At 45.5% G+C, this 27,200-nt stretch overlaps 1 protein-coding gene across 8 annotated transcripts in view; it reads left to right on the forward strand.

Annotated features, from left to right (window-relative positions):
* The first annotated feature begins 1,286 nt into the window (after positions 1-1,286).
* LMAN2L (lectin, mannose binding 2 like) overlaps positions 1,287-27,200 on the forward strand; it is a 30,432-nt gene continuing 4,518 nt past the window's right edge. Inside the window, exons 1-7 of one of the 8 annotated variants that reach the window (XM_002710023.5) lie at positions 1,291-1,517; positions 2,827-2,945; positions 8,050-8,167; positions 8,964-9,046; positions 25,079-25,111; positions 26,166-26,327; positions 26,413-26,527. In XM_002710023.5, coding sequence (XP_002710069.1) covers positions 1,331-1,517; positions 2,827-2,945; positions 8,050-8,167; positions 8,964-9,046; positions 25,079-25,111; positions 26,166-26,327; positions 26,413-26,527 — 817 coding nt within the window. In that variant the 5' untranslated portion in view covers positions 1,291-1,330. Of the gene's footprint in view, positions 1,518-2,826; positions 2,946-8,049; positions 8,168-8,963; positions 9,047-25,078; positions 25,112-26,165; positions 26,328-26,412; positions 26,528-27,200 lie in introns of all 8 variants that reach the window. The other 7 variants (XM_002710024.5, XM_070068786.1, XM_070068782.1 and 4 more) reach the window with 7 other exon arrangements.

Below are 27,200 nucleotides of genomic sequence, written 5' to 3' on the forward strand. Positions count from 1 at the left end.
GCAGTTGTCCCAACAGTGCAATCACTGCACCAAATGCTGACCCCATGAATGATTTCAAAGCCAGGGTAGGTATGACATGAACAGATTCACTATGATTCCTAATTCTTATCACATGCAGCTGCTTTGTAAGGAGTGTGTAAGAAATCAATGGCTGCCACAGTTTTAATTTTATAAAGTTGATCCCCGTAAAGCAGGTTCATATTTGCATTTCTCATTAAATATATTTCTTTCATGGCAGAAAGAGAGTGTTAACTTTGATTAAGTCTATTGGGAAGCCATAGACACAGATCTGGCAAGCGCACTCTAAGAAATGTTCGCAGAGCACACTAGAACTCAGAGAGCAGCAGTACCTACCTGGTAGGGAAGGCCTTCAACAGGGAGTGGGCTGGTGCAAGGGGGTGGTAAAAAGGAAGAGAGGAAGCTAGAACATGCTTGTACTCACATGGGTGGAGGAAGGGCACCACCGGTCAGGCCATGGGTGGGTGGGGGTCAGATGGCAGAGGTCTTTGGGAGCCTAGTTGAAGGCCTGGAACCTCCTCCCTATAGGTGGTGGCAGCCACCAAAGCCCTGTTAATAACAATGATGATGAAATACTGCTTCCTACTTGCCTGGCACAATTGTAGGAGGGTTAATGATATTGACTCATTTAACCCTGCCACAAACTATGGTTAGATGGTTTAGATCACTTTGGTGAACGTGTGGAGGAAGGTGATTCGTACAGACACCTGTTGTGATTTTAAAGACAAAGCAAGGGATGGGAACTTGTGAACTTTCAGTTCTGTTACATTTATGGTTTGTTTTATGGCCCAGAATATTATGGCAAATGCTTCGTTTGCAGGAGACTGTCTCCCGCTGTTGTTGGGTAGTTTCTATAAATGTCATCAGGTCAGTGGGTTATTGGTAGTGCTCAAGTCTTTTATAAATTTGATAATTTTACAGCTACTGTAATTATGGATTTGTCTATTTCTCTTTTTAGTTCTATATCCTCCGCAGACTCAGGAAGGTACATCGGCAGAGAAGGTTGGGACCGGAAGAAACGTTTTATCTCTTTAAATTTACTCTAGAACGGAGAAACAAAATGGAAATCACTACGTATCCCAGCAGGCCCAGTGGAGCTCAGGACAAACGCAAATAAGGGAGTGTGGGCATTCGCTACGCCCCTTTCCTTGGTTGGCAAGGCAACTGATACACAAAGCAGCCAATCGGTGAGAGGCTCACCTGTCGGGGCGGGAGCTCGACGACAGCCAATGGGTCGTTGGGTGGATGGTTCAACGGACCAATGGGTTGGGCGACGGGGTGGGCTTTGGATGAAGGGACGGCGGTGGGAAAGATGGCGGCGGCTCTGGGAGCCTCCGGGTGGTGGCAGCGGTGGCGGCGTCGTTTGTCGGCTCGGGATGGGTCCAGGATGTTACTCCTTCTTCTTTTGTTGGGGTCTGGGCAGGGGCCACGACAAGTCGGGGCGGGTCAGACGTTCGAGTACTTGAAACGGGAGCATTCGCTGTCGAAGCCCTACCAGGGTGAGGCGCCCGGGGCGAAGTGGTCGTGCAGGGTGGGGAGGGCTTCGGGTCCTGAGTTCTGCGGCAGAGGCGGGGAGGGCGAAGGGTTTTGTCTACCCGAGAAACCTGCCGGCGGCTGCTGGGGACTACCGGAGGGTGGGCTCCCGCCGCATTTGGGAACGCAGGGTCCATAGGGCAGGGGTCAGCCTGTCCCTCCCGCCCCCCGCCGCCCCACGAGCTGGAAGTTTCCAGTAGGTCGGGACACAGCGCTCAGATGCTTGTAGCCTTAGGCCAGGACGAGGTGGCGGTCGGGGTTACTCAGGGGTGTGTGTGTAGATGGAGGTCGGAGTTACTCGGGGTGTGTGTGTGTGTGTGTAGATGGAGGTCGCAGTTACTCGGGGTGTGTGTGTGTGTGTGTGTAGGTCGGAGTTACTTGGGGTGTGTGTGTGTGTGTGTGTGTGTGTGGTGGGAACTGAGATGGGGAGGGGTGCCGGAGGGCCCCTAGAGATGAGCCAGCCTCGGGCTGGAGCTGTGGGTGTAGAAAGCAGGCGGGAGGAAGAACTGGGGTAGAACTTGTCCTTAGTGGTTAGATAAGATGCCGCTACCGGTTGGAACACCTGCGCTCTCTAGTCCAGGAACCCTGCGGGTAAAGGCTGCTTAGCTGGGCTCTGTTGAGGGTTTCGGAGATCCCCTAATCATAGTTTTATCGACCGTTATCTACAGAGAGATGAATCCATGTAGATGACTTAACCAACCCAAGTCTGTTTCCCCACTGAGGTGTAGATAGGGGGACAGCAAACAAGGATGGGTGAAGTGCAAGAGTACTGATAAACACAAACGAGTACTGATATACTGCTAGTAAGGGTGATTGATTAGTCACTCAGCACATGCCTTGAGTGAATTATACAGACACACAAAGTTTAAACTCTCAGGGTGTTTATAGTATGAGGGCATGGCTGCCTCAGGTTCAAGGATTAAGAAAATAGAATATGATTAAGCCCCTTAGGCCTGAGAGTCAAGTTCTTCTGGGATAACAGGAGATCCCACCCCCACCCCCACCCCGTAGTACATGTTTAGATTGGGAAGGATGGATGTGAGCTCTGGTTTCGGTGACGGGATTACGGAATCAGAGTGGTAGCTCCTTTGTGCTGTAGGGTGTTCATCTGACAGGAAGCTTTCAAGATGGTAAGGATTTAAGCTTTGTGAGTAACAGGAGCTGGGAGAATGAGTGACAGGAGAGGGGAACACAGATGCAGGTTCTCGGAGCGCTGTGGTGTCTTGCTGAACTGGCCGATGTGGAAGAGTGAACTGATCAACTTCCTCCCCATAGGTGTGGGCACAGGCAGCTCCTCCCTGTGGAATCTGATGGGCAATGCCATGGTGATGACCCAGTATATCCGCCTTACCCCAGATATGCAAAGTAAACAAGGTGCCTTGTGGAACCGGGTGGTAAGAATCTCTGCCTCCTGTGTTGATGACCCAGAAAGTCCTAGAGTTCAGCAGTGGTGTATTGACTGACTTTTTCTGTCTGTTCCCAGCAGTCTGTTTTGTAGATACCAAGGATCTTTATTTCAGAGATTGTGGTGACCTTTGTAATAAATCAGATATTTAGGGAAATGCTTGCATTCATCTTGCTGAAGTGTCTTTAATTTCTGAGTCACCTGCTAGTGTGGCTTCTGCAGTTTAATAACTTTGCTTTGTTAAGGAGAAAACTTCAGTGTATCCCAGTCTCCATTTTAGTGCCTGTCCCTTGTTATTTCAGTTTGAAGAATCTATTTTCATGTTTCATTTCCATGTGAAAGTCACTCTAAGCCATTGGCCACTTTTTTAGATACAAAGTCTTCCTTGAGGTGTAGCTGCATTGTGATTGCCTGCAAGTGTAAGCTGATGCTTTCTTTTTTAGTTCCAGGGCTCGCTCTTTTCTTTTCTTTTCTTTTCTTTTCTTTTCTTTTCTTTTCTTTTCTTTTCTTTTCTTTTTTTTCCTTTTCTTTCTTTCTTTCTTTCTTTCAAGATTTATTTATTTATTTAAAGGGCAGAGTTACAGAGAGGCAGAGGCAGAGAGAAAGAGAGGGAGGGAAGGAGAGAGAGGTCTTCCATCTGCTGGTTCACTCCCAATTGGCCACAACGGCCAGAGCTGTGCTGAACTGAAGCCAGGAGCCAGGAGCTTCTCCCACAAAGGTGCAAGAGCCCCAAGACTTGGGCCATCTTCCACTGCTTTCCCAGGCCATAGCAGAGAGCTGGATCAGAAGTGGAGCAGCTGAGACTAGAACCAGCGGCCATATGGGATGCCGACACTGCAGGCAGTGGCTTCACTTTTGGGGATGACCTTGCTTGGCATCCTTTGATGCTTGCTCTTGGGCTTCTATAAGTGAAAACTTTTGCATCATTTTTCTCATTCATTATAGTTAAATAGGCTTCAGAAAAAACTATTTCTTTTCCCTGTTCATTTTCTGTGGTAGAAAATTCTTGAGGAACAGAGAGGGAAGAGAAGTTTCTGCATGAGCTCTCCGCACAAGCTGGCCTCTTAGCCCAGATTGTAGTGCTGAGCTCTGTTTTGGACTGAGCGGAGCTTTGCACTCCAGTGAAGGCATAAAGGATAGTTGTAAAGACTTGGGTTCTAGATCCAGCTCTGTTGCAGCCCCTACAGGCTCTAGGCAGGTTATTTAATTTCTTGGTTTTTAGTTTCTCTGGCAGATGAACTTCATAATACCTGCTTTACTTGCTTCTCAGGGTGGTTGTGAAAATAAAGTAATAGACATGAAAAGACTTTGGCAAGTTAAAGTGGTTACAGAAACATGTTATTGTTATTAAGCTTGGACGTTTCATTGATGGGCTCTTAGGGCTAACCAAGTGATTATATACAAGGCTTGACACTTTGTTGCTGTCTCCTTTGCTCTCTGTCTCTATGTAAGTTTTAAGAGCCATTCTAAGATCTAGTTACCGCCTCTTTTCAGGTTTTCTAACATTGATATTCCCAGTTACCTGCCTATCAGAGTGAACCAGAGAGTAGGTTTTTTGTTTTTTTTTTTTTTTTTGGCATCATTTTTTTTAGAGATTTATTTATTTATTTGAAAGAGTTACACAGAGAGAGAAGGAGAGAGAGAGAGAGGTCTTCCATCTGCTGGTTCACTCCCCAGATGGCCACAATGGCCAGAGCTGTGCTGATCCAAAGCTAGGAGCTTCTTCCAGGTCTCCCACGTGGGTGCAGGGGCCCAAGGAATTGGGCCATCTTCTACTGCTTTCCCAAGCCACAGCAGAGAGCTGGATCGGAACTGGAGCAACCGAGACTCAAACCGGCACCCATATGGGATGCTGGCACTGCAGGCGGTGGCTTTACCTGCTGCACCACAATTCCAAATGATTATATACAAGGCTTGACACTTTGTTGCTGTCTCCACTGACCACAATGCCAGCCCCTTTAGCATCATTTTTGTAGGAAATAAAAATTATAGAGAAATGAAATAACACAGGAGGAAAATGTCAGATCTGGAATGTAAGTCTGGTCTCTGACAAAGTCATTGTCATTACAGTTACAACATGTTAATCTCTTTTTGCCTTAAACTAGAGAACATACTATTTATATATTTCTTCAGTTATAAAGGGTGAGGGACAACACAAATATTGAAAATTCTCCTTGTCAAAATGCCATAGATCTTTGTATATTAGATAACCATTTTTCAAGTTTATTTTTTTCCTTTACATTATTGAAAGTTTAAGGTAGATTTACTTTGTTAAAAGTATATAGCAAATAATATAAAAGTTTAGAATGAAAGAGTCATTCCTTGAACTCTTTAGTTCCTCACTCCTAAAAACAACCACTTTTTTTTTTTTTTTTTTTAATTTTTTGACAGGCAGAGTGGAGAGTGAGAGAGAGACAAGAGAGAAAGGTCTTCCTTTGCCGTTGGTTCACCCTCCAATGGCTGTCGCGGCCGTCGTGGCCGGTGCGCTGCGACCGGCGCACCGCACTGATCCAATGGCAGAAGCCAGGTACTTCTGGTCTCCCATGGGGTGCAGGGCCCAAGCACGTGGGCCATCCTCCACTGCACTCCCTGGCCACAGCAGAGAGCTGGCCTGGAAGAGGGGCAACCGGGACAGAATCCGGCACCCCGACCGGGACTAGAACCCAGTGTGCCGGCGCCTCAAGGTGGAAGATTAGCCTAGTGAGCCGCGGCGCTGGCTAAAAACAACAACTTTTAACTCTTGGCTTTTATTTATTTATTTTTTTAATATTTATTTATTTATTTATTTATTTGAAATGCAGAGAGAGAGAGAGAGAGATTTGGTTCACTCCCAAATTGCCACAACAGCCTGATCTGGGCAGACTGAAGCCAGGAACCTGGAACACCATCTTGGTCTCCCATGTTGGTTGCAGGGCCCCACTTGGGCCACATTCTACTACTTTCCCAGGTGCATTAGCAGAGAGCTGGATTGGAAGTGGAGCCGCCACGGAGTTGTTAAGTTGTTGAATAGAGTGCATTCTTTTGGAAGTTCTCATATTTGCTGTCTGCCGAAGTTGATGCTTTGGTTCTGTCCCTTTGTGGATTTTTGAGGAGTGAACCAGAAGATGAAAGATTAATTTTCAAAGAAGTATTTAAAATTTTTTCTTATTTTATTGGAATAGGGTAAGGCTTGGTCATTGGGATTTTTAAAAGCTCCATACAGCAAAGTTTCAGAATTACTGTTCAACATAGCCCTGTGCAAGGCCACATCCCATTTGTGAGTGCTGGTTTGAGTCCAGGCTGAACTGCTTCTCATCCAGCTCCCTGCTAAAGATGGCCCAAGTAGGGTCCTCACTGTCCCTGTGGGAAACCCAGGTGGAGTTCTTGGTTCATGGCTTCAGCCTGGCCCAGCCCTGATTGTTGTGGCCATTTGGAGAGTGGGCTGGGTGATAGAGGATCTCTTCCTCTCTCTGTCTCTCCCTCTGTGTCACTTTGCCTTTTGAAATAAATAAATCTTTAGAAAAAGATTTAACATAAATATGAAACTCAAAAGCTGAGCCAATACATAGTGGCAGACACTTGTTGAAATTCTCCAGCCCTGTCTTCCTCTGTGGGTCTTAATGCCTACCTATTGGGTATGGGGCAGCTTCCTACCACTGAATTTCATTTTGCCCTGAAATCTAAATGAAATAGCAGAGAGAGAAGCACATAAAATGACAAGACAAGGACTAGGCTCATCAGAATAGGGTAAAATTTCAGGGTTCCTTGCTAAATGCAGAAGTACCCAACTCTCTTTAGTTTAAAAAAAATATTTGAAAGGCCAGGTGACAGAGAAGGAAGCAGAAAGGAGAGGAGAGAGAGATCTTCTATCTGCTGGTTCACTCTCCAAGTGCTGACAACAGGCAGGTCTAGGCCAGCCTGAAGCCAGGAGCCAGTAACTCCATCTGGGTGTCCCAAGTGGGTGGCAGGAATTCAAGCACTTTAGCCATCATCTGCTGCTTTCCAGGTGCATTAACAGGGTGCTGGGTTAGAAGTGAAGGAGCAGGGACTCAAACTGACATTCCAATACGGGACACAGGTGGCCTGTGCAGCAGCTTAACCTGCTGTGCCACGGCATCCAGGCCACCAAGCCCCTTTCATTTTGACCATGTACTCCTAATACTAACACTTTTGGAAAATGTCCCAGAAATTAAAAGTGAAAACTGAAAATGATGTAGCAATGTGTTTCTGAACAGCCAAAATGATTTATTTGAAAAGCCTTTGGCTGAACCCAGTTGGTCTGTTTGCTCCTGTTTTTTCACAGTGGACTTTAACCAGGAGCCTCCCTCAACCAAATACTATACCCATTTTGGTTTCTTCTAGAAGCTCTTCAACTGTTTAGAGCACTTTATCTACCTGCCTCCTCCATTTTTGCATGGTTTTGATATACGGTGCAGAAGTCTGGTTAGCTCCCACCTGATGTTTTCCCTGTTGAGGCTGTCCTTGTGGAGGGATGGTGTTCTCTTCTAGTGTATTTATGTTTCTTGGCCTTGGCCATGGCCATGAGAGTTTGGGAAACTGTAACTTGCCCTTCTGATGGGAACTGTGGCTTGCTCCTCAGTTTGGCAGAGAGCCAAGTCTAACTAATTAACATTGTTTATAACATCTGCTAATTACCTTTGCATAATGACTTGGCTTTCTTATTCTTTTATAACGAATGAGGCTTTGACCTTTAAATCCAAGCCTTTTAGAGACTTTCTGTCGGAGGAGTGAGTTGCTCTGCAAATGAGTATTAATTCAGCCATCTGTACTTTATAGGCCGCGATGCCTGCCTGGCTGGATGAGGGATCCAGTAGTCCAATTGACATTACCTTGTCCTTTCCAGCTTGGGAGTGCTATCCTGCTTCTGTTGGTAGATGTTGAAGATAATCAGGATTTCACATTAAATCGCTTAAACAGTTGAATGACTCAATCTGTTAATTTTATGACATGAACAGTTAGAGAGTCTTAGATTTCAGTTTTAACCCTTATACCCTCATGTTACCACATTTATGTTTTCTAAGTCTAAACTCTTGAGGGCTTGAGGTGTTTGCATTTCATGCTGTTCATTGATTCTCATGTCTTTTTCGCTACAGCCATGTTTCCTAAGAGACTGGGAGTTGCAGGTGCACTTCAAAATCCATGGACAAGGGAAGAAGAATCTGCATGGCGATGGCCTGGCGATCTGGTACACGAAGGATCGGATGCAGCCAGGTATTTGGGCCCCTGGGTTGCCTTGTCAGGGTGTGACAGGCCTGTGTTTTCATGTGTTCTCTTGTTGCAAAGAGTCCTCCCCAACAATGACAGCAGTTTCCCTCTCCTTGACGTCTATGGATGAACATTAGCCTGTCCAGTTTCTAGAGTGGGGTCTGAGTCCTCATAAACAGCTGAACCTGACTCATCCTGGGGTGGTTTCTCGCTTGTTAAATCCTTCTGAGTTTCCCTGTGAAATGTGGCCTGTTGGCCAAGTGAAAGCACTGGCTCTCCCGAACACTGGTGATTAGTGAGCTGGTTTCTGCGCATGTACAGGGAATGATCTCAGCACTTCTGAGTCAAGAGGAGAGTTACCTATTTTTTCTTGTTGTGTGGGAGCCATTGCTTCAAGTAGATGGCAACCTCAAGCTGATTTGACCTGGTCTCTTTTGCAACAAGAAGTAGAGCTTGGGAATTCAGTTCTCTCTTGGGACTATAGTCTTCACCAAGTGTTTGTGAAGCAGAATTCTGTAGGGGCTCCTTAGCAACCAGCTTGGATCAGGGAGCTGCCATGGTGCTAAGTGAGGTTACAGTGGCCTTCTGTCTTTCCCCTGCCTTCACCAACAAGCTACAGGTATTTACTGGGCGCTTGCTACAGGCCATACACTTTGCTGGGTCCTTTTACATGTGTTTTCTCGTCTTCAGTGAAGCCTGGGAGTCATTTGAATTTCACTTTTTCCTCCATCATAGTGATATAGTATTCCTTTATCAACTCTCGGCTTTATTTCATTGTTCATCATCTGTTCTCTCTCTCTAGGGCCTGTGTTTGGAAACATGGACAAATTTGTGGGGCTGGGAGTATTTGTAGACACCTACCCCAATGAGGAGAAGCAGCAAGAGGTAATGGCAAGTGTCAGAGCTTAGGTCAGCTGCACTGATGTCACAGGAATGCTGTGCAGGAGGGGACAGAGGGGATAGGTAGGGGTTCTCATCTCCTGAACTTCAAAGGTTAATGTCCTCATCAGTTTTTTTCCTAGAGAGGACTGTTTATGATCACACAGTCCTTTGGGAATAGCTGTCACGAACAGGGAATCTTTCTCAGTGCTGACTCTTGGCGCATGTTAGGCAGCCACTGACATTGAGCAGGCTGGGCTGGTTGGCGCTTTGGCTGCTAGACCAGCACCAGAGAAGCCGAAGGTACAAGACTCAGCTCCCCTGACTTGCAGTCCACCATGGCTGTGCTCTCTTCTGCAGCGTGCTCGGCCTCTCCAGCATCTTTTTCTTCTTCGTCTTCTCACAGCTGGACAGCGGGCTTCCTGCCCTGTTAGGAAAGGCTGTAAGAAAAGGAAATGGGTGAAATCTGGCATTTGCCTAGAACCTTGTATCTATCCAGTGGCAGAGCTTCTTGCTCTCTGTTCGCTGACCCTAAGGATTCTTTGGTTTGTCCTCCTACTGGCAGTGGGGTTGTACGCCCTCTGTGTCTCATGCACTGCCATCAGGTGATGAGAGGGCTGCTATGGCAAGGTGTCACTGCTTATCCTGTAGCTAAAGAGTATTTAACAAGGAAGGCAGAATTAGGAATGGAGGCAGAGGTCACTTTGCTTTTTTCCCCAAAGGTTTGCTGTGAAAAATTTTAAACTTGTAAAAAAAAAGTTTGAGAAGTAGAACAATCATCACATCAGCAACACCCACATTTGACAGCTGCCTTTTCCCACAGAGGAGATGGAGAGTGAGACCAGACAGGAGAATAACTTATGCTGTGGGTCAGGTAGAGTTGCTTCGCCATGTTCTTCTGGGTTCTTCTTCATTCCACATACAGCAAGGTGGCAGGCCCTGGGAGTTAGCAAGCCAGCGTGGTCCCTGCTCTCAGTAGTGCTGAGAATGACGGTGGGGGTTGCTGGGCACTGTAGGAGGACTCAGCAGGAGCATGTGACCTGGAGTGGCTGGGGAGGGCATTCTCCAGGAAGTGACATTTACATTAATGTCTGCAAAGTGAGGAACAACTGTTCTGTGCAGAAGGAAGAGCATGTGTTCAGTTGAGAGATGATGAATGTGAGGAGGTAAAGGGGATTTGGAGAGAGGTGAGGCTAGAAACAGAAGCAGGGCCAGCTGTCTTGCCATGCTGTGTGATTTCAGGGGCCACTGTTCATGCTGCTTGCTCGCTTGCTTGCTTTCTCGCTTTCTTTGTTAGATTTATTTATTTATTTGAAAGGTGGTGGCAGGGGCAGAGAGAGAGTGAAAGAGGTCTTCCATCTGTTGGTTCACTCCTCATATGGCCCTAACAGATGGAGCCGGGCCGATCTGAAGCCAAGAGCCTGGAGCTTCTGGGTCTTCCACATGGATGCAGGGGCCAAAGGACTTGGGTCATCTTCTACTGTTTCCCAGGAGCATTAGCAGGGAGCTGGGTCGGAAGTGAAGCAGCCAGGCACTTGAATTGGCACCCAAATGGGATACCGGCACTGTAGGCGGCAGCTTTATCCACTACGCCACAGCGCCAGCCCCTCATGCTGCTTTCTTAGCCCTGTTTCCTCTCAGGCACCTGAGCTAGCTACTGAGACTCAGCAGTGTCTGCTGGGGAGGTTGGTGGTTTAGCTCTTTAACATCAGAGCAGTCTCTGTCCGGGACTCATCCTCAGCATGTGAGTAGGCCAGGCTGTGCAGGGTTGGGTTCCTGTTGAGGAGCCTGGACTTTATTCTGAGGGGTAAGCGCACCAAAATTTAATGAGTCCTGACTAGACTGACAGTCATACTGAGGAATGGTGGTAGTTAGAGACGCATTTGAATAGGAGGCGTAGGCTGCATGGCTTGAGGGGAATTTCAAATCTGCCTCTGTTTGTCCCCAAAACCAATTGTTCAGGCTCTCTTATCTTCCATTTTACAATGAGATTGTAGCAATTTTGATTTGAGAGACAACATTTTGAGAGTAGGCATAAATAAAAAAATTAATTTTAGATGATAAAAAAATCAGGACTGCTTTTCTGGCTTGCTGCATGGTGCTCACCCCGAACTGCACATTGCAGTTACGTGGAGAGTGCTCAGAAATACAAATGTCTGCACCCCAGCTGCACAGGCTCTAATTCCCTTTGTCTGAAGTCCAGGCAGCTTTTTTCAGAGTTCTCCACACGTTTCACATGTATAGCCCGGGTTGTGAACTGCTGGACCAGTATCAAGTCCTTGTTTCCTTATAAAATGAAAGTATTAAAGGCAGTGTTTATGATGAAGTGGCTGCTATATGCCAGATACTTTGCAAATATTGTCTTCAGAGAATTTATCAAACCTCCTGATAGTATTATTTTTCCCTTTTACTGCTGAGTAAACAAAGGCTTCAAAAAGTTAAACATCTTGTTTAAGGTAACAGTCAGTGTAGGATGAAGCACAATTCCACCGAATTCCAGAGGCCACGCTTTTAGTTAACAATGAGGCTCTACCAGTCCCCGTCCGTTTTTTTCTGCTAAGTTGATTTCTTTCTTGAGAATAGACACATTTGTTATTTTTCTATGATCTCTTATGCTTTTTCCATTTTTTTTTAAGATTTATTTTATTTGAAAGAGTTATAGAGAGAGAGAAAGAGAGAGATCTTTCATCTGCTGGTTCACTCCCCAAATGGCTGCAACAGCTGGGGCTAGGCCAAAGCCAGGGGCCGGGAGCTTCATCTGGGTCTTCCATGTGGCTGCAGGGACCCAGGGACTTGGGCCCTCTTCTGCTACTTTCCCAGGTACCTTAGCAGGGAGCTGGATTGAAAGTGGAGCAGCCAGGACTTGAACTGTTAGCCATATAGGCTGTCAGTGTCACAGGCCTCAGCTTAACCCACTACTTCATAATACGAGCCCTTATTTCATTTTTTTATTTTTAAAGAGATTTTATTTATTTGAAAAGCAAAGTTAGAGAGAGAGAGGGAGATACATAGAGAAAGGAGTTTTCCATGGTTGGTTCACTCCCCAAATAGCCTCAATGACTAGGGCTGAGCCAGGCTGGAGCCAGGAGCCAGGAGCTTCCTCCAGGTTTCCCACATGAGTGCAGGGGCCCAAGCACTTAGACCATCCTCTGCTGCTTTCCCAGGCCATTAGCAGGGAACTGGATAGGAAGTGGAATGGCCAGGACTCGAACCAGTACCTGTATGTGATTCTGGCTTAACACCCTAGGCCACAACGCCAGCCCCACTCAGTGTCCTCCCTTCTACATTCCAACCATCTGGAACTAGCTTAGAAAATAAAATCAAATGTGTATTGTCAGTGGCATAGTTTACTTCAGTGTCATGTATAAAAATACCAGGCATTATTCTAAGCACTATTATACACATATTTTTTTAAAGATTTATTTGAAAGGCAGAGAGACATCTATCCACTGGTTCACTCCCTAAATGGTCACAACAGTGAGATCTGGGCCAGGCTGAAGCTAAGAGGCAGGAACTTAGTACTGGTCTCCCATGTGGGTGCAGGAACACAAGTACTTGGGCTGTCTTCTGCTGCTTTCCCAGGTGCAGTAGCAGGAAGCTGGATCGGAAGCAGAATAGCCAGGACTGGAACTGGCGCTCTGACAAAGTATGCTGTTGTTGTAAATGACAGTTTAACCTGCTGCTCCACAGCACTGGCCTCTTTGACTTACATTACTTGCTCATCAGAGCAACTCTTTTCAGGTAGATGTTATTTTTACTTTATGGGTAAGAAGCTGGAGTACCTGTACAAATGTTATAAGACTTGTGTCACACAGGTAGTGGATCTGATTCCAAAAAGTCCACTTTCATTATTTTGGTTTGTTATCTTGAGCACATAGAAGGTGACAACTACCTTTTGAAAACTTGCAAATGACTGGTTTGTGTACGGAAGATGTACTAGAGGAGAAAGAAAGCACAGGTGGGGGGCTGTGTGGAACAATTAATCAGATTCCTAAAGGTAATAGTTAATGCATTGCTCAGTTTCTTATTTTCTTGTCACCAGAGTACACATGACCCTATTGCTCAACTTAACTTTCTGCATTTGTTCATGAGGAAATACTGGAAAAATAGCAGAAACCAGTAATTCATCTGAGAAAGGGGCAGGAGAATTCAGTTTATGAAGGATCTTCAAGAAGTTAATGGAAAAATACCTTTCATGAAACAGTGCATGGACTTCAAAATTTTTGCACCAAAATAAAGTTTAAATTCCATTTCCACAAACTTTTTGAAGTACTCTCATGTTAATTGAGTTTAGGCCTGGAACTCTGAAATCAGAAGAGGTTATCCATAGGTACGTATCCTTAGTTTTCCTTCAGCAGTATAGTAATTGTAGTTGTGATTGATAACCTACGACCTTCAGTATTTAGGAATACAAGGTGCCAGCTGTGCCACAGTGCTGTTGCTTGATCATGAATTGCTATTGAAATGATAATTAAAGAAGCAATAGAAAATCTTTATAGACCTATAACAAGGGAAAGATTGAAATAGTAATGAAGAAAAGCCGAAGCCTAGATGGCCTCACTTGTGAATGTTAGCAAATATATAAACGTGAGATTAGTACAAATTCTTCTCAAACCCTTACCAAAATAGGAAGGAAGACTAACCAACTCATTTTGCAAGGTCATATTCTGATACCAAAGCCGGACAAAAGCAATCACAAGAAAACAATAGACCAATCTTACAAATATAGACATAAGTCTTCAATAAAACAACCAAATGATGTATTCTGGGAATTCAAATTTGACTTAACATCTGAAAATTAAAATGATGCACTATATCAGTAGACTGAAGGACAAAAACCAATTGATCGTCAGAGTAGGTAAAGAAAAAGTGATAAGATTCAACATCTGGGGCCAGCGCTGTGGCAGGTAAAGCTACTGCCTGCAGTGCCGGCATCCCGTATGGGCACTGGTTCAAGTCCTGGCTGCTCCACTTCCGATTCAGCTCTCTGCTATGGCCTGGGAAAGCAGTAGAAGATGGTCCAGGTCCTTGGATCCCTGCACCTGCAAGAGAGACCTGGAAGAAGCTCCTGGCTCCAGATTGGCCCTGCTCCAGCCATTGTGGCCATTTGGGTAGTGAACCATTGGATGGAAGACTTCTGTCTCTCTGCCTCTGCCTTTCTGTAACTCTACCTTTCAAATAAATAAATCTTTTTAAAAAATTTAATCTCTTTATGATAAACACTCAATAAATTAGGAATAGTAGGTAATGTCCTCAATTTGATAGAGGTCATCTATGAAAAACTGTCAGCTAACATTATATTTAATGGTAAAATGAATGCTTTGCTCCCAAGATCAGGTGTATGACACAGCTATACACATTTGCCACTTCTGTTGAACATTGTGCTGGAGGTGTTAGCCAGGACGTTTAGACATGAAGTGAAAGGCATCCAGATTGGAAAGGAAGAAGTAAAAGTATTTCTCTCTTCAGAGGAAAGGGTGTACAAAATCTTAGGGAACCCACAGATAACAAAAAAACTTCATAAGAACTAATGAATCCAGCAGAGTTACAGGATACAAGATCAATATGTAAAAAAAAGTAGTTTCTGTATGCTTGCAGTGAACAATTCAAAAATAAAATAATCCCATTTACATTTAACAAGAATACAATATTTAGAAATTAACAAAGGAACTACAAAAATAGTGTTGAAGGAAATTAAAGAAGACCCAAGTAAATGGAAAGCTATCCCATGGAATGGATCAGAAGACTTGGGGAGGGGCCAGCGCTGTGGCGTAGCGGGTAAAGCTGTCGCCGGCAGTGCCAGCATCCCATATGGGTGCTGGTTGAGTCCTGGCTGCTCCATTTCTGATCTACTTCTGCTATGGCCTGGGAAAGCAGTAGAAGATGGCCCAAGTCCTTGGGCCCCTGTACCCACCTGGGAGACCCAAAGGAAGCTCCTGGCTCCTGGCTTTGAGATTGAAACAGTTCTAGCTGTTGCTCCCAGCTGGGGAGTGAACCAGCGGATGGACGACCTCTCTCTGTGTAACTTTGACCTTCAAATAAATAAATCTTAAAAAAAAAAAAAAAAAAAAAAAGAGGCCGGCGCCATGGCTCACTAGGCTAATCCTCCGCCTAGCGGCGCCGGCACACCGGGTTCTAGTCCCGGTCGGGGCGCCGGATTCTGTCCCGGTTGCCCCTCTTCCAGGCCAGCTCTCTGCTGTGGCCAGGGAGTACAGTGGAGGATGGCTCAAGTGCTTGGGCCCTGCACCCCATGGGAGACCAGGAAAAGCACCTGGCTCCTGGCTCCTGCCATTGGATCAGTGCGGTGCGCCGGCCGCAGCGCGCCGGCCGCGGCGGCCATTGGAGAGTGAACCAACGGCAAAAGGAAGACCTTTCTCTCTGTCTCTCTCTCTCACTGTCCACTCTGTCAAAAAAAAAAAAAAAAAAAAAAAAAAGATTTGGAATTAAGATGGAAGTATTGCCTACATTGATCTATAGGTTTGATGCAGTTCTGTGCAGAAATTGCCAAGTTAATCCTAAAATCTATATGGAAATTCAGGAGATACAGGATAGTCAAAATAATTTTGAAGAGCGAAGAATGAAGTTGGAGGACTCAGACTTTCTGGTTTCAAAACTTAAAGCTACAGTAATTAAAAAAAAATAAAGTACTACTGGCATTAGAACAGTCATACAAATAACTAAAATAGAATTGAGAGTCAATTTTTTTTTTTTTTTTTTTTTTTTTTTTTTTTTTTTTGACAGGCAGAGTGGACAGTGAGAGAGACAGAGAGAGAAAGGTCTTCCTTTGCCGTTGGTTCACCCTCCAATGGCCGCCGCTGCAGCCGGCGCACCGCGCTGATCCTGGCAGGAGCCAGGAGCCAGGTGCTTTTCCTGGTCTCCCATGGGGTGCAGGGCCCAAGCACCTGGGCCATCCTCCACTGCACTCCCTGGCCATAGCAGAGAGCTGGCCTGGAAGAGGGGCAACCGGGACAGAATCCGGCGCCCCAACCGGGACTAGAACCCGGTGTGCCGGCGCCGCAAGGTGGAGGATTAGCCTATTGAGCCACGGCGCCGGCTCGAGAGTCAATTTTTTAAAAACTTTGAGAAACAGTTCCCTTTCACTGGTTCACTCCCGAAATACTCAAAATGGTTGGGACATGGTAGGAGCCAAAGCCTGGACCCAGGAACACCACTTAGGTCTCCGATGTGGACAGCAGGAACCCAGTGACTTGAGCCATCAGTGTTGCCTGCAAGGCTGTGTGAATAGGAAGCTGGAGTCAGGAGCTGGAGCCAGAAGTTGAAGCAAGGCACTCCAATGTGAAACGCAAGTGGCTTAACCAGCATCTCAGCTGTTTGACTAAAGGGCTGCCCCTGGTCAATAGATTTTTTATAGGGGTGCCAAGGCATTTCAGTGGAGAAAATAATCATCTTTTCAATACAGGGCTAGAGCACCTAATTATACACATGGAAATTATAAAGTTACTCCTACCTCACCCTATAAGCAGAATTTAACTGAAATGGATCAAAGACCTAAATGTGAAAAATGGAACCTTAAAACTCTTAGAAGGAAAACATAGGCTTAATTCTTCATGAGCTTGAAGCTGACAGTGTTTTCTTAGGATCCCAAAAGCAAAAACAGCAAAGGATAACATTGGGCTTCATAAAACAATTTTACAAGCTTCAAAGAATTCTGTTAAAATGAAAAGACAATGTATAGAGTGGGGAAATGTAGGCAAATCATGTAACCTATTAGGAATTTGTTTCTAAAATGCTTTTTTTTTTTTTTTTTTTATCATTTATTTTACTTGAAAGAGTTACAGAGAGGCAGAGAGAGAAGTCTTTCATCTGCTGGTTCATTCCCCAAATGGCCACAATAGCCAGAGCTGGTCCAGGAGCTTCATCCAGGTCTTCCTCGGGGGTGCAGGAGTCCAAGGATTTGGGCCATCTTCCACTGCTTTCCCGCATTAACAGGGAGCTAGATCGGAAGTAGAGCAGCCAGGACTCTAAACAGCCCTTGTATGGGATGCTGGTGCTGCTGTAGGCAGCAACTTTACCCGCTATGCCACAGCACCAGCCTCTCTTCCTAAAATATTTGAAGAACTCTTACAACTCAATAGTAAAAAGATATCCCAATTAAAAGTGAACAAAGATCTGAATAGAGGTTTCTCCAGGAAGATAAAACAAATGACCAGCAAACAAATGAAAAAAAAAATGCTCAACATCGTTAGTCATCAGAGGAAAGTAAATTAAAACTTCAATAAGACACCACTTTATACCTACTAAGATGGTTAAGATAAACACAGAGTAAGTGTTAGCAAGGTTTTGGAATGATTGGAACCCTCATACACTGCTGTTGGGGCTGTAAAATCATACATTTGCTTTAGAAAAATAGTTTGGCATTTCTTCAAATGTTTAGACAGATTTAATATGATCCAGCAATTCCAATTGTAGGAATAAAGCCAAGAGAAACAAGTCTGCACAAAAACTTATATAAATGGTTATAGCAGCATTCATTGGAGCCAATAAAATGAACATAAATCAATATCCTTCAACTGTCTAGTGGATAAATAAAATGTGATATACAATGGACTGTCAATTCAGTAATAAAAAGAAATAGGTATTCCATTATGGATGACCCTTGAAGACATTTTACCAAAATAAAGATTCAATCACAAAAAGACCTACAAATTGTATGAGCCCATGCATGTGAAATGTCCAGAATAGGCAAACCCATAGAGACATTAGGTTAGTGGTTGCCTGGGCTGGGCAGTGTCGGCTGGACATGGGGAGAGTGACTAATGAGCACGGGGTTTCTCACTTGTGGTAATCATAATCTTAACTCTGAATACACAAAAAGCCACTGAAAGTGAATTACGTGGTACGCGTGTTATTTCTCAGCATTGTTACCCTGAAACGTTGGTTAAAGCATGACCTGGTCTGGGTCCTGGTAAGTCGTCAGCTGCTGATGACCGGTTTCTCCCATGAATGCAGATGGTGGGAAGTTGCAGGGAGCTCAGCAGCAGTCTTGGAGCGTGAATGTCTTCTGTCAGTTGCAGTCTGTACAATGTCAAGAATCCTTCCCAGAACCAGAGCACAGAAGTGGCAGCCCTCAGCAGGCTTGGCTGTCATTCTGAGAATTCTTTGGGCCTCACCCTGTGGAGGCAGGTAACAGTGGGTTGAAGAATGCGGAGAATAGATCTCTGATCTAGATCCAGCCAACCTGGAAGTCTTGTTTGAGATACTCCCCATGACTTTTTTATTTTTGGAATGGTTTTTCCTCCTTTGAACTGGAAGAAAGTTAACAATACTGTGCTATCCTTTTAAAAACACATTACCTCAAGTTACTATCTTGATGAAGATAATGGTTTCTGTTACTCTTAACAGAGAGCCTTTCCTAGACTTCTTAAATTATCTTGTTATCATCCTACTTGGATGTTGCTTGGGTTTTTTCCTCAGTCCTATGTTGGATAGTGTTTTCCAGGGGAGGCTCTTGGCCAGGCCTATGGAGTACATGTTTGCAACCTCTCTAGATGTGTCTAGGCATTGAAGCTGAGTCTCATTGGGAGAACTTTTTTTTTTCTTTTTAATTTGGAAAGCCAGAACAACAGAGAGCACTTGTGCATGAACTGGTTGACTCCCCAAATGTCTGCAACAGCCAGGGCTGGACCAGGCCAAAGCCAGGATCCAGGAACCCATCTGGGTCTCCCATGTGGGTGGCAGAAACCCAGACACTTGAGCCGTTACCTGATGCCTCCCAAGGCCAACAGTAGGAAGCTGAATTGGAAGTGAAGGTTAATCCTAGGTACTCTTGATACAGGGTGCAGTTTCAAGCTGCAGCTTAACCCGCGCCACAGTGCTTTCCCCAAGGAGAACTGGTTTTTGAGGAAAGTGTGGAAAGTATGTAACAATACTGTGCTATCCACTTTAAAAACACATTACCTCAAGTTACTATCTTGATGAAGATAATGGTTTCCGTTACTGTTAACAGAGAGCCTTTCCTAGACTTCTTAAATTATCTTGTTATCATCCTACTTGGATGTTGCCTTGGGTTTTTTCCTCAGTCCTATGTTGGATAGTGTTTTGTTTTTACCTTTTGTTTTTATTTTTTATTTTATCTTTTGATCTGCTACTATTGAATGAAGTCAACAAGAAGACAGTCTTTTCTGAGCCAGTAGAAGGAGAGAAGGAGAAAATAAGAGCCTGTGCTTTAGAGGATGCCTATCTCTGGGCTAATTCTTTCCCTTTGAGTTTTGACCCTTTTGAGAATCTGATAAAGGATTGGATCCATAGAAAGATGCCAGTATATGTAGACATGAGTTTGCACATAATTTAGCAGGTTCATGGAGTCACCAAAGTAGATTTGCCAACAAGGTCCGTTATTTCGGGGCCATCGCTGTGGTGTAGTGGGTACAGCCACCGCCTGCAGTGCTGGTATCCCATATGGGTCCCAGCTGCTCCACTTCTGATCCAGCTCTCTGCTATGGCCTGGGAAAGCAGTGGAAGACGGCCCAGTCCTTGGGCCCCTGCATCCACATGGGAGACCCGGAAGAAGCTCCTGGCTTTGAATATGCACAGCTCTGGCCATTGTGGCCATTTGGGGAGTGAACCAGCAGATGGAAGACTTTCTCTCTCTCTTCCTCTAACTCTGCCTTTCAAATAAATAAATAAATATTTTTAAAAATCTGTTATTTCAAAGATCATAGAGCTGCTAGCTCTATTAACCAAAGGTGTTCACATACAGTTAAAATGATGGGCAGCAGTGACATTAAGGTGTACTACTAGGCTGTTTGCTGAAACGTGGCACTTGAAATCTGGAAAGGCAAGTTATCAATGTTAGTGTTTGTGTTTGGGGGACACTTCAAATGTAAAGTTCTCTGAATTTGGAATATTCTAATGATGCCCTCAACTTGCATGATTTGAGTTTGTTCTTAGTAGCATTACAGTTGAGATTAAAATCATCCCATGTATTTTTTTGTTTGTTTAAGATTTATTTTTTTGAAAGAGTTAGAGAGAGAAAGAGAGAGGGATAGGCAAAGATCTTCCATCCACTTGTTTACTCCCCAAATGACAACAATGGCCAGGGTTGAGCCAGACTGAAGCCAAGAGCCAGTAGCTTCATCTGGGTCTCCCATGTGGGTGCCAGGGCCCAAGCACTTGGGCCATCTTCTGCTGCTTTTCCCAGGCCATTAACAGGGAGCTGGATTGGAAGTGGAGCAGCTGGGACTTGAACCCACTCCCGTGTAGGATGCTGGCATTGTAGGTAGCAGCTTTACCCTCGGTGCCACAATGCTGGCTCCATCCCATGTGGATACCGGGTTCGTGTCCCGGCTGTTCCACTTCCACTTCCAGCTGTCTGCTATGGCCTGGGAGAACAGTGAAGATGGCCCAAGTCCTTGGGCCCCCGCACCCACATGGGAGATCCAGAGGAAGCTCCTGGCTCCTGGCTTCAGATTGGCACAGCTCCAACTGTTGCGGCCAATTGAGGAGTGAACCAGCAGATGGAAGACCTCTCTCCATCTCTATCTCTGCCTCCTTCTCTCTGTGTAATTCTTTCAAGTAAATAAATCTTAAAAAAAAAAAAAAAAACAACATAATGATGTTCAAGTATGCAAAAGTATTCCAGGCAGTTAATCGGTCTGTAAGTGGCACTTCTTGCCCTCCAGTTGAGAAGTTAGATCTGGGGACTAGTATAGGTTAAAGGTATTTTGGGAGCTCCTAGATGGAGCAGGGGCTTTCTGCTGTCCAATAATGTGAGAATCTCATTGATTTTGCTGCTACTCTAAATAGGATGGGTATCGCTCAGTTAACCAGTCTGTTACCCAGATTCCTGCATAAAGGACTAGATGAAGATTACTGTAGGTATGGTTCTGAAAGTCTGAAAAAGAACAAGGTCTGTCTGTGGAAGTGGCAGTGAGCGTGTCCCACTAGTGACTGAAGGGAGGATGGACATCGGTGTGGAAGGAGATGGCTTCACATCTGGTAGAGTGACAAAGAGGGATTGATCTTCCATCTCCCGGTTTACACCTTAAATGCCTACAAAGGCCAGGCTGAAGTCAGGAGCCAGGAATTCCATCTGGGTCACTTATGTGACCATAATGCCTGTGCTGTCTTAGTCCAAGTCTCTTCCTAAGTGGAATAGGGATGCTAATACTGCCTCACAGGGTTGTGAGAATTAAATGAACACATAGGTGTTCAGTCCTGAGCACCGGGCCTGGCACCGAGTAAGTGCTTAGTAGCTACTGGCTGTTATTAGCACCAGTAAATGGATTCCCAAGGCACATTTTTTACAGCCATCTTGTCAGTAGCTACTGTGGCTCTGTTCTCTCTTCCTCTCTTCTCCTGCCCTTCTTTTCTTCATGTCTAGGCTTTAGAGAGCAACTGGGTGGTTTACCAGACTAGTATGATTTGGGTTAAAAAAAACATAGCTCTGAAAGAGTGGCTCCCAGATGCTGGTTCATGAACACATATTGTAACAGAGCTCTTGCTGGTCTGAGAATCAGAACAGTCAAGTGGTTTTTAATAAGTGCTAAGTGTGTTCCTTTGTTTTATTTTGGAATTACATAGTTCTCATTCTTTTACAATGCTGTTTATTGATTATTTTGTCATTGCATTTCATATATTTAGTAGGCAATAAAAAAGAAAAAGAAGCTAAATCATTAATCTAATTCTTTTTGGAAATTTTACTGGTCTTTGACGTCAGTGGTCTGGAAATTACTGCCTAATGCATACATGTTTGGCTTTGTGTTTATGTATGAGTACCAGTGACCAGTATTTGTATCTAAAAACTCATTAGTTTAGTCATTGATTGATTGAACATTTATTGACTCCTTCCTGAGTGCCAGACACTGTACTAAATGCTTTCCATATCTCATTTCATCTTCATAATTAACCTTGTGAACTGTGTGTTCTCCCTGTGTACTGTGGAATCTCAAAGAGGTGATATCATCTTCACCCAAGGTTACATAGCTATGAACGGTAACTGCAGTTGGATCCCAGGCTCCCCGAGTAGAGTGGATAGGTGCTCTTTTTTCTGTCTAGTTGTTCATAACCTGTCGGCTTTGGACCTGTGGAATTTTAGCTTAGAAACCATATGTATACGAGCTCATGGATATTTTTTCATTGTTTTTTTTTTTTTTTTTTTTTTTTTTTAAGATTTATTTATTACTTATTTGAAAAGCAGAGCGACAGGGGGAGGCATAGAGACACAGGGAGAGAAAGCTTCTATCCACTGGTTCACTCCTAAAAGGGCTGCAACTGTCAGCGCTGAGCCAGGCTGAAGCCAGGAGTCTGAAACTCCATCCTGGTCTCTTCCATGGGTGGCAGGGGCCCAAGTACTTGCCTTCTGCTGACCTCCCAGGAAGCTGGATTGGAAATGGAGCAGCTGGGATTTGAACGTGCACTCCAATATTGGTTGCCAGTTTCACAAGCAGTGGTCTAAGTTGCTGTACCACAATGTCAGCTCCGCAAGGGAATTTTTTCAATCAAGATACACTAAAGGTATCTTTATTGGGTAGAGAGTTTATAAACTTTAAAAAAAAAAAGATTTATTTATTTGTTTATTTGAAAGTCTGAGTTACACAGAGTGAAGGAGAGGCAGAGGGAGAGATCCTCCATCTGCTGGTTCACTCCCCAGTTGGCCGCAACGGCTGGAGCTGTGCTGATCCAAAACCAGGAGCCGGGAGCTTCTCCTGGTCTCCCATGGGGTGCAGGGCCCAAGCACTTGGGCCATCCTCCAGTGCCCTCCCAGGCCACAGCAGAGAGCTGGATTGGAAGTGGAGCAGTTGGGACTCAAACTGGTGTCCATATGGGATGCTGGCACTGCAGGTGGTAGCTTCACCTGCAGCACCACACGCCAGCCCCTAAAAACTTTTAAAATATGATTTTGTAATACAAAAAGCTTAAAGCATTTCTTCACACAATAATAATCATATGGACAGTAAATTGGAGGTTCATTTCTGGTGACTCTTAAATTAGGAATAAAATGTCCACCTAGCATGAATCATTGTGATTCTTCAACTTTAGTTCCAGCAGTAGGCTGCTTTCCAAGGGTAAAATACTTTTGCTGCAGTGTGATATTAGTGGCTACCCAAGAAACACTTCAGAAACTCCTCACTAAGAATGGAAAATAAGGTGGTATTTAAAGACTTACTGCTAATGTGAGGTTAAAAGTTGAAGGCCAAGTCACAAGTTGCTGAGGTAGACATATCACAGCCACAAAGCCATGGGGCTCTGCGTCTGGTGTAGAGTTGCTTACCGTTGGCCACACATAATCTTTGCCCCACGCTAGACCTGCTGAGTGAGGCTGTTGACCGAGGGACCCACACATGTGTACACCTGGGACACTTCACCAGGAGGTCCTGTTTCATCCCAGCTCACCCTGGCTGATAATGGACAACTGGATGCCGTACCAGCTTTGGGTAGGGTAAGGCACCCTTAGGCTAAGACTCGCTGTTCTAAGCACTCTATAAAGTTGCAGCATCAATGTCTGATCACAAGTCTAGAGGTGATAAATGAAGCACTCTTGGGATCATCAGAGCTCCCACGGACGTTTTGTTTGTGACTTAATTGATACATGACACACCTTAGGACGTTTTTAGTCTCCTCTTTTCCTGAATTGTTCATTGGAATTGGGTGTTTTCTCTCAGAAGACTATTGCTGTAAATAGTTGTAAGTATTTCTTGATAACCTGCCCACAATCCCCTAGTTGTAAATGACGGTTGCAGAAGAGTAATTTCACAGTGATTTGATCTTCCGCCGGTCGATTCCATGCTTGCGGCTGTCCTGAATACATGCTGCCTGTGACAGGTGGCACTCAGCTGGGGCACTGCTCAAGGGCACCGACTCCTCACTGGGCTCCCTGAGGCCAGTGTGCTGTGGCTCCTGCCTCGCTGGTTTCAGACACACCTGTTGCCTTCTGGTTCCTTGACTGTGCCAGGCTCACCCTTCTTGTGCCCCAGACATTTTAGTGGGCTTCCTCGAATTACCTGGGTCTCAGCTCAGATGCTGCCTCAGACAGAGGTTCCCTCGTCATTCTCTGCTGTATCATGTGGTTGTTTTCATCATAGTATTTGCCACTCTCTGCAGTAATCCTATGTGCCTTTTTATTGTTTCTCTCTTCCAATCTACTGCCCACTCTGTGGGTGCAGACACCTACCTGTCCGTATTGTTTACCACTGGATCCCCAGCTTCTGGAACAGTGCCTGGCTGTTAACAGGTGCTGAGTATCAGAGGAATGAATGCCTTGGGGTCACACTCTTGCCCACCCCTCCTATTGGACAGGCCTGAGTTGTGCTTCTGTAGTAGCTCCTATGGATAGTAACTAAGAACTGTGGCAGTTTTCTGGAGCAAAGTCAAATCCATGTGAACTTGATGATTTTTGTAAATCTGTGTGCTGCAAGGCTCCCACGGAGCTGCTTCCTTGCCCACGTGTTGTAGGTTAGAATGACAACAGTTGTTTGGAACTTTATATCCATAAGACTCAATTAGAGGGTAAATGATCCCTTTGGATTAGTTAATTTCATGGTCTCGTGAGTGGTAGGACTTTTGTCTTTGGGTAAGAGCTAAATCCTGAGATCCTGGGCAGTAAAAGACATCTTTAATTTAGAAGAATTTGGCCCTGTCTCTCTTGTCTCTCTGTTTGCTATGGAAATACAGGAATCTAAGTGTAGACATGTAGCTTGAGCTTTGACTCCCAGAGACCTAAGTGGGGCCTGCCTGGCCAGTGTCATTCTGTGGGTTTTATGAAGCTCCTTTAAGCTTTGGGGACCCTCCATGGATTGGAGAGGTCTTCCTGATGGACTCCTTTGAGAATCTGAAGAGCCTATTCTTAGAAAAAATGTACAAGCACCTGTGTATTCAGTTTTGCATGAGTTTGAGGGGTGAACGGAGTTGCTGAATGCGCTCCACGGGCTGTTTGGGGATTCAGGTTGGGTTGTTAGATTGATTTGCTCATCCATCACAGCCTGGGTCACAGCTCTTCTGTTGCTGTTTCTTTCTGACTTGCTCTCCTGTCTTCTGTGCCCTCTCTTGTTTTTGTAATAACCTGCTGGACCCTCTCAGGCCCAAAAGAGGCGATATTCTCCAGGAGTCCAGGTACTTAATTCTTGACCCACCATGGCCCTCCCTTACTGCCCTGTGTCCACCCAACATTTGTTGCTGCTTAGAATCCACGTGGCTGTTGTCTCTGGAGTCCCCGGTATTTGGTCTCACCTGCATCTCCACTTTGCATGTTGACCATCTGGGACAATGGGGAATTCATCAAACGAGTGGCATGCTTCATGTACCCTCTCCTGTCTGCACTCTGCCTGTCTGCTCTGCCTTGGCACTGGGCTTGTCTGCAGCTGTTAGTTCCTCAGGAAGAATGTGCTCCTACAACTCTGCTGGAGACAGAGGGCCTCTGAAGTCAGTGGGAAAATGAGTGGATTATGAGGCAATATTCAGTTCTCTTCCTATGGAGGGAGAACCTTGTCCTCTTAGTGTTATTCCTGGGAGAAGTGATGTGTGCATGAGCCTTAGGTGGGCTGGGAAGTCTTGATGAGGAACCGTCAGTGAGGCTGGATGAGCCCCTTCGGCAGTTCAGTTGTGGCAGTGTTCCTTAGGGGTCCTCATCCATCTGGCATGGCGTATACTTGCAGGGTTTTAGAATTTGACAAATGCTATCCTGAATGAAAAGGTATCCCTGCTGGTCACACAGGTATTTTCAAAGTACCTACTGTGTGCAAAACACCTTAGCAGGGAAGGGATGGGGTTGGAGTGGAGATATTTCTAAGAAACGTGATAAATGATGCTTTTCTCCAAGAACTTCCATAGCCATTGGGAAGTGGTATAGGTGTATGAGAGGGAACCTCCAAATGTTGAGCAGTATGCAGGTACCGAGTGGTGGTCCCTGAGGGGAGGCGAGTCAGACCCCAGAGTCTTACAGGGGCCGTCTCGGGCCCATCCTGGACTGGGAGCAAAGAGAACTACTGAAGACAAGTATGTCCCGTCCTGGGCGCATGTCCCTCGAGTGACCATCTGAATGTGAGTGCTCAGGTCTGCTAATGGTGAGGCAGAGCGGCGGTCTGTGTGCCTGTGTTCTGTGTGCATGTATGCATGTGTTCCCAAACGCCCTTCTCACTGTCTCTGCCTCTCCTCCCCTGCTTCCCAGCGGGTGTTCCCCTACATCTCAGCCATGGTGAACAACGGCTCCCTCAGCTACGACCATGAGCGAGACGGGCGGCCCACAGAGCTGGGGGGCTGCACAGCCATCGTCCGCAACCTGCATTATGACACCTTCCTTGTGATTCGCTATGTCAAGAGGCATCTGACGGTGAGTGCTTGGCCTGGGCCACCTGGCAGTGTGGCTGGTTGGCTCTTGCGGGATGGCCCTGATTTATCTTTTCTTTTAATTCTAGATAATGATGGATATCGACGGCAAGCATGAGTGGAGGGACTGCATTGAGGTGCCTGGGGTCCGGCTGCCCCGGGGCTACTACTTCGGCACCTCCTCCATTACTGGGGATCTCTCGGGTACAGCAGTGGGCACTCATCATTTGCGCTGAGTGAGGCCTCCTGTCCATGCCCACTCCCTAGTCAGGCCTGTCACAGGAGAGAGCCAGATGAGCAGAGCTCACCAGAGAGTCCTGTACTCTCATCCATGTTGACCCCAGCCCAGGCTTTCCTAGTTCACTTGTCTCAGGGGGAAGCTTGGTGCCACCAGAAAGCAGAATTAGGCTTTCTTGAAGCCAGCTCTGCCAGTCTGTGTCTTGTTGTTTACTTGCACATTTGTGGCTCCCTTTCCTCTGTCAAGGCCCCTCCTCATCTCCTGGTGTGCTCAGTTTCCCTCCTCTTAACAAAGCTTTTCCCTGCTCTGCCATCCCTCTCCTAACTGACCCCTGGACTCTCCTATTTGGCAAGACGTCGGATGTGCAGGGTGTCCAGGTGTTTTCATTCCCTACCCATCCACCTCCTGCCCTGCCACACTTGCACCCGAGTGCTCTGCCTTGTTAGCATTGTTCTCCTGGGAGGACTGCTATTCCTTTGCCATCTACAGTGCTCTATCCTTGTCCCCTCTTCAACTCATTTAACTATGAAATTCCTGTCTTCTTTACTTAGGTGGCATTGACAGTGCCTGGTTCTTTTTATTCATGAGTCTCCTCTGATTTCTCTTCCAATTCATGCCTGATTTGGAGTTTCTCTTTTT

This window comes from Oryctolagus cuniculus, chromosome 2 (assembly GCF_964237555.1).
Source record: "Oryctolagus cuniculus chromosome 2, mOryCun1.1, whole genome shotgun sequence".
Classification (NCBI taxonomy): Eukaryota; Metazoa; Chordata; class Mammalia; order Lagomorpha; family Leporidae; genus Oryctolagus; species Oryctolagus cuniculus.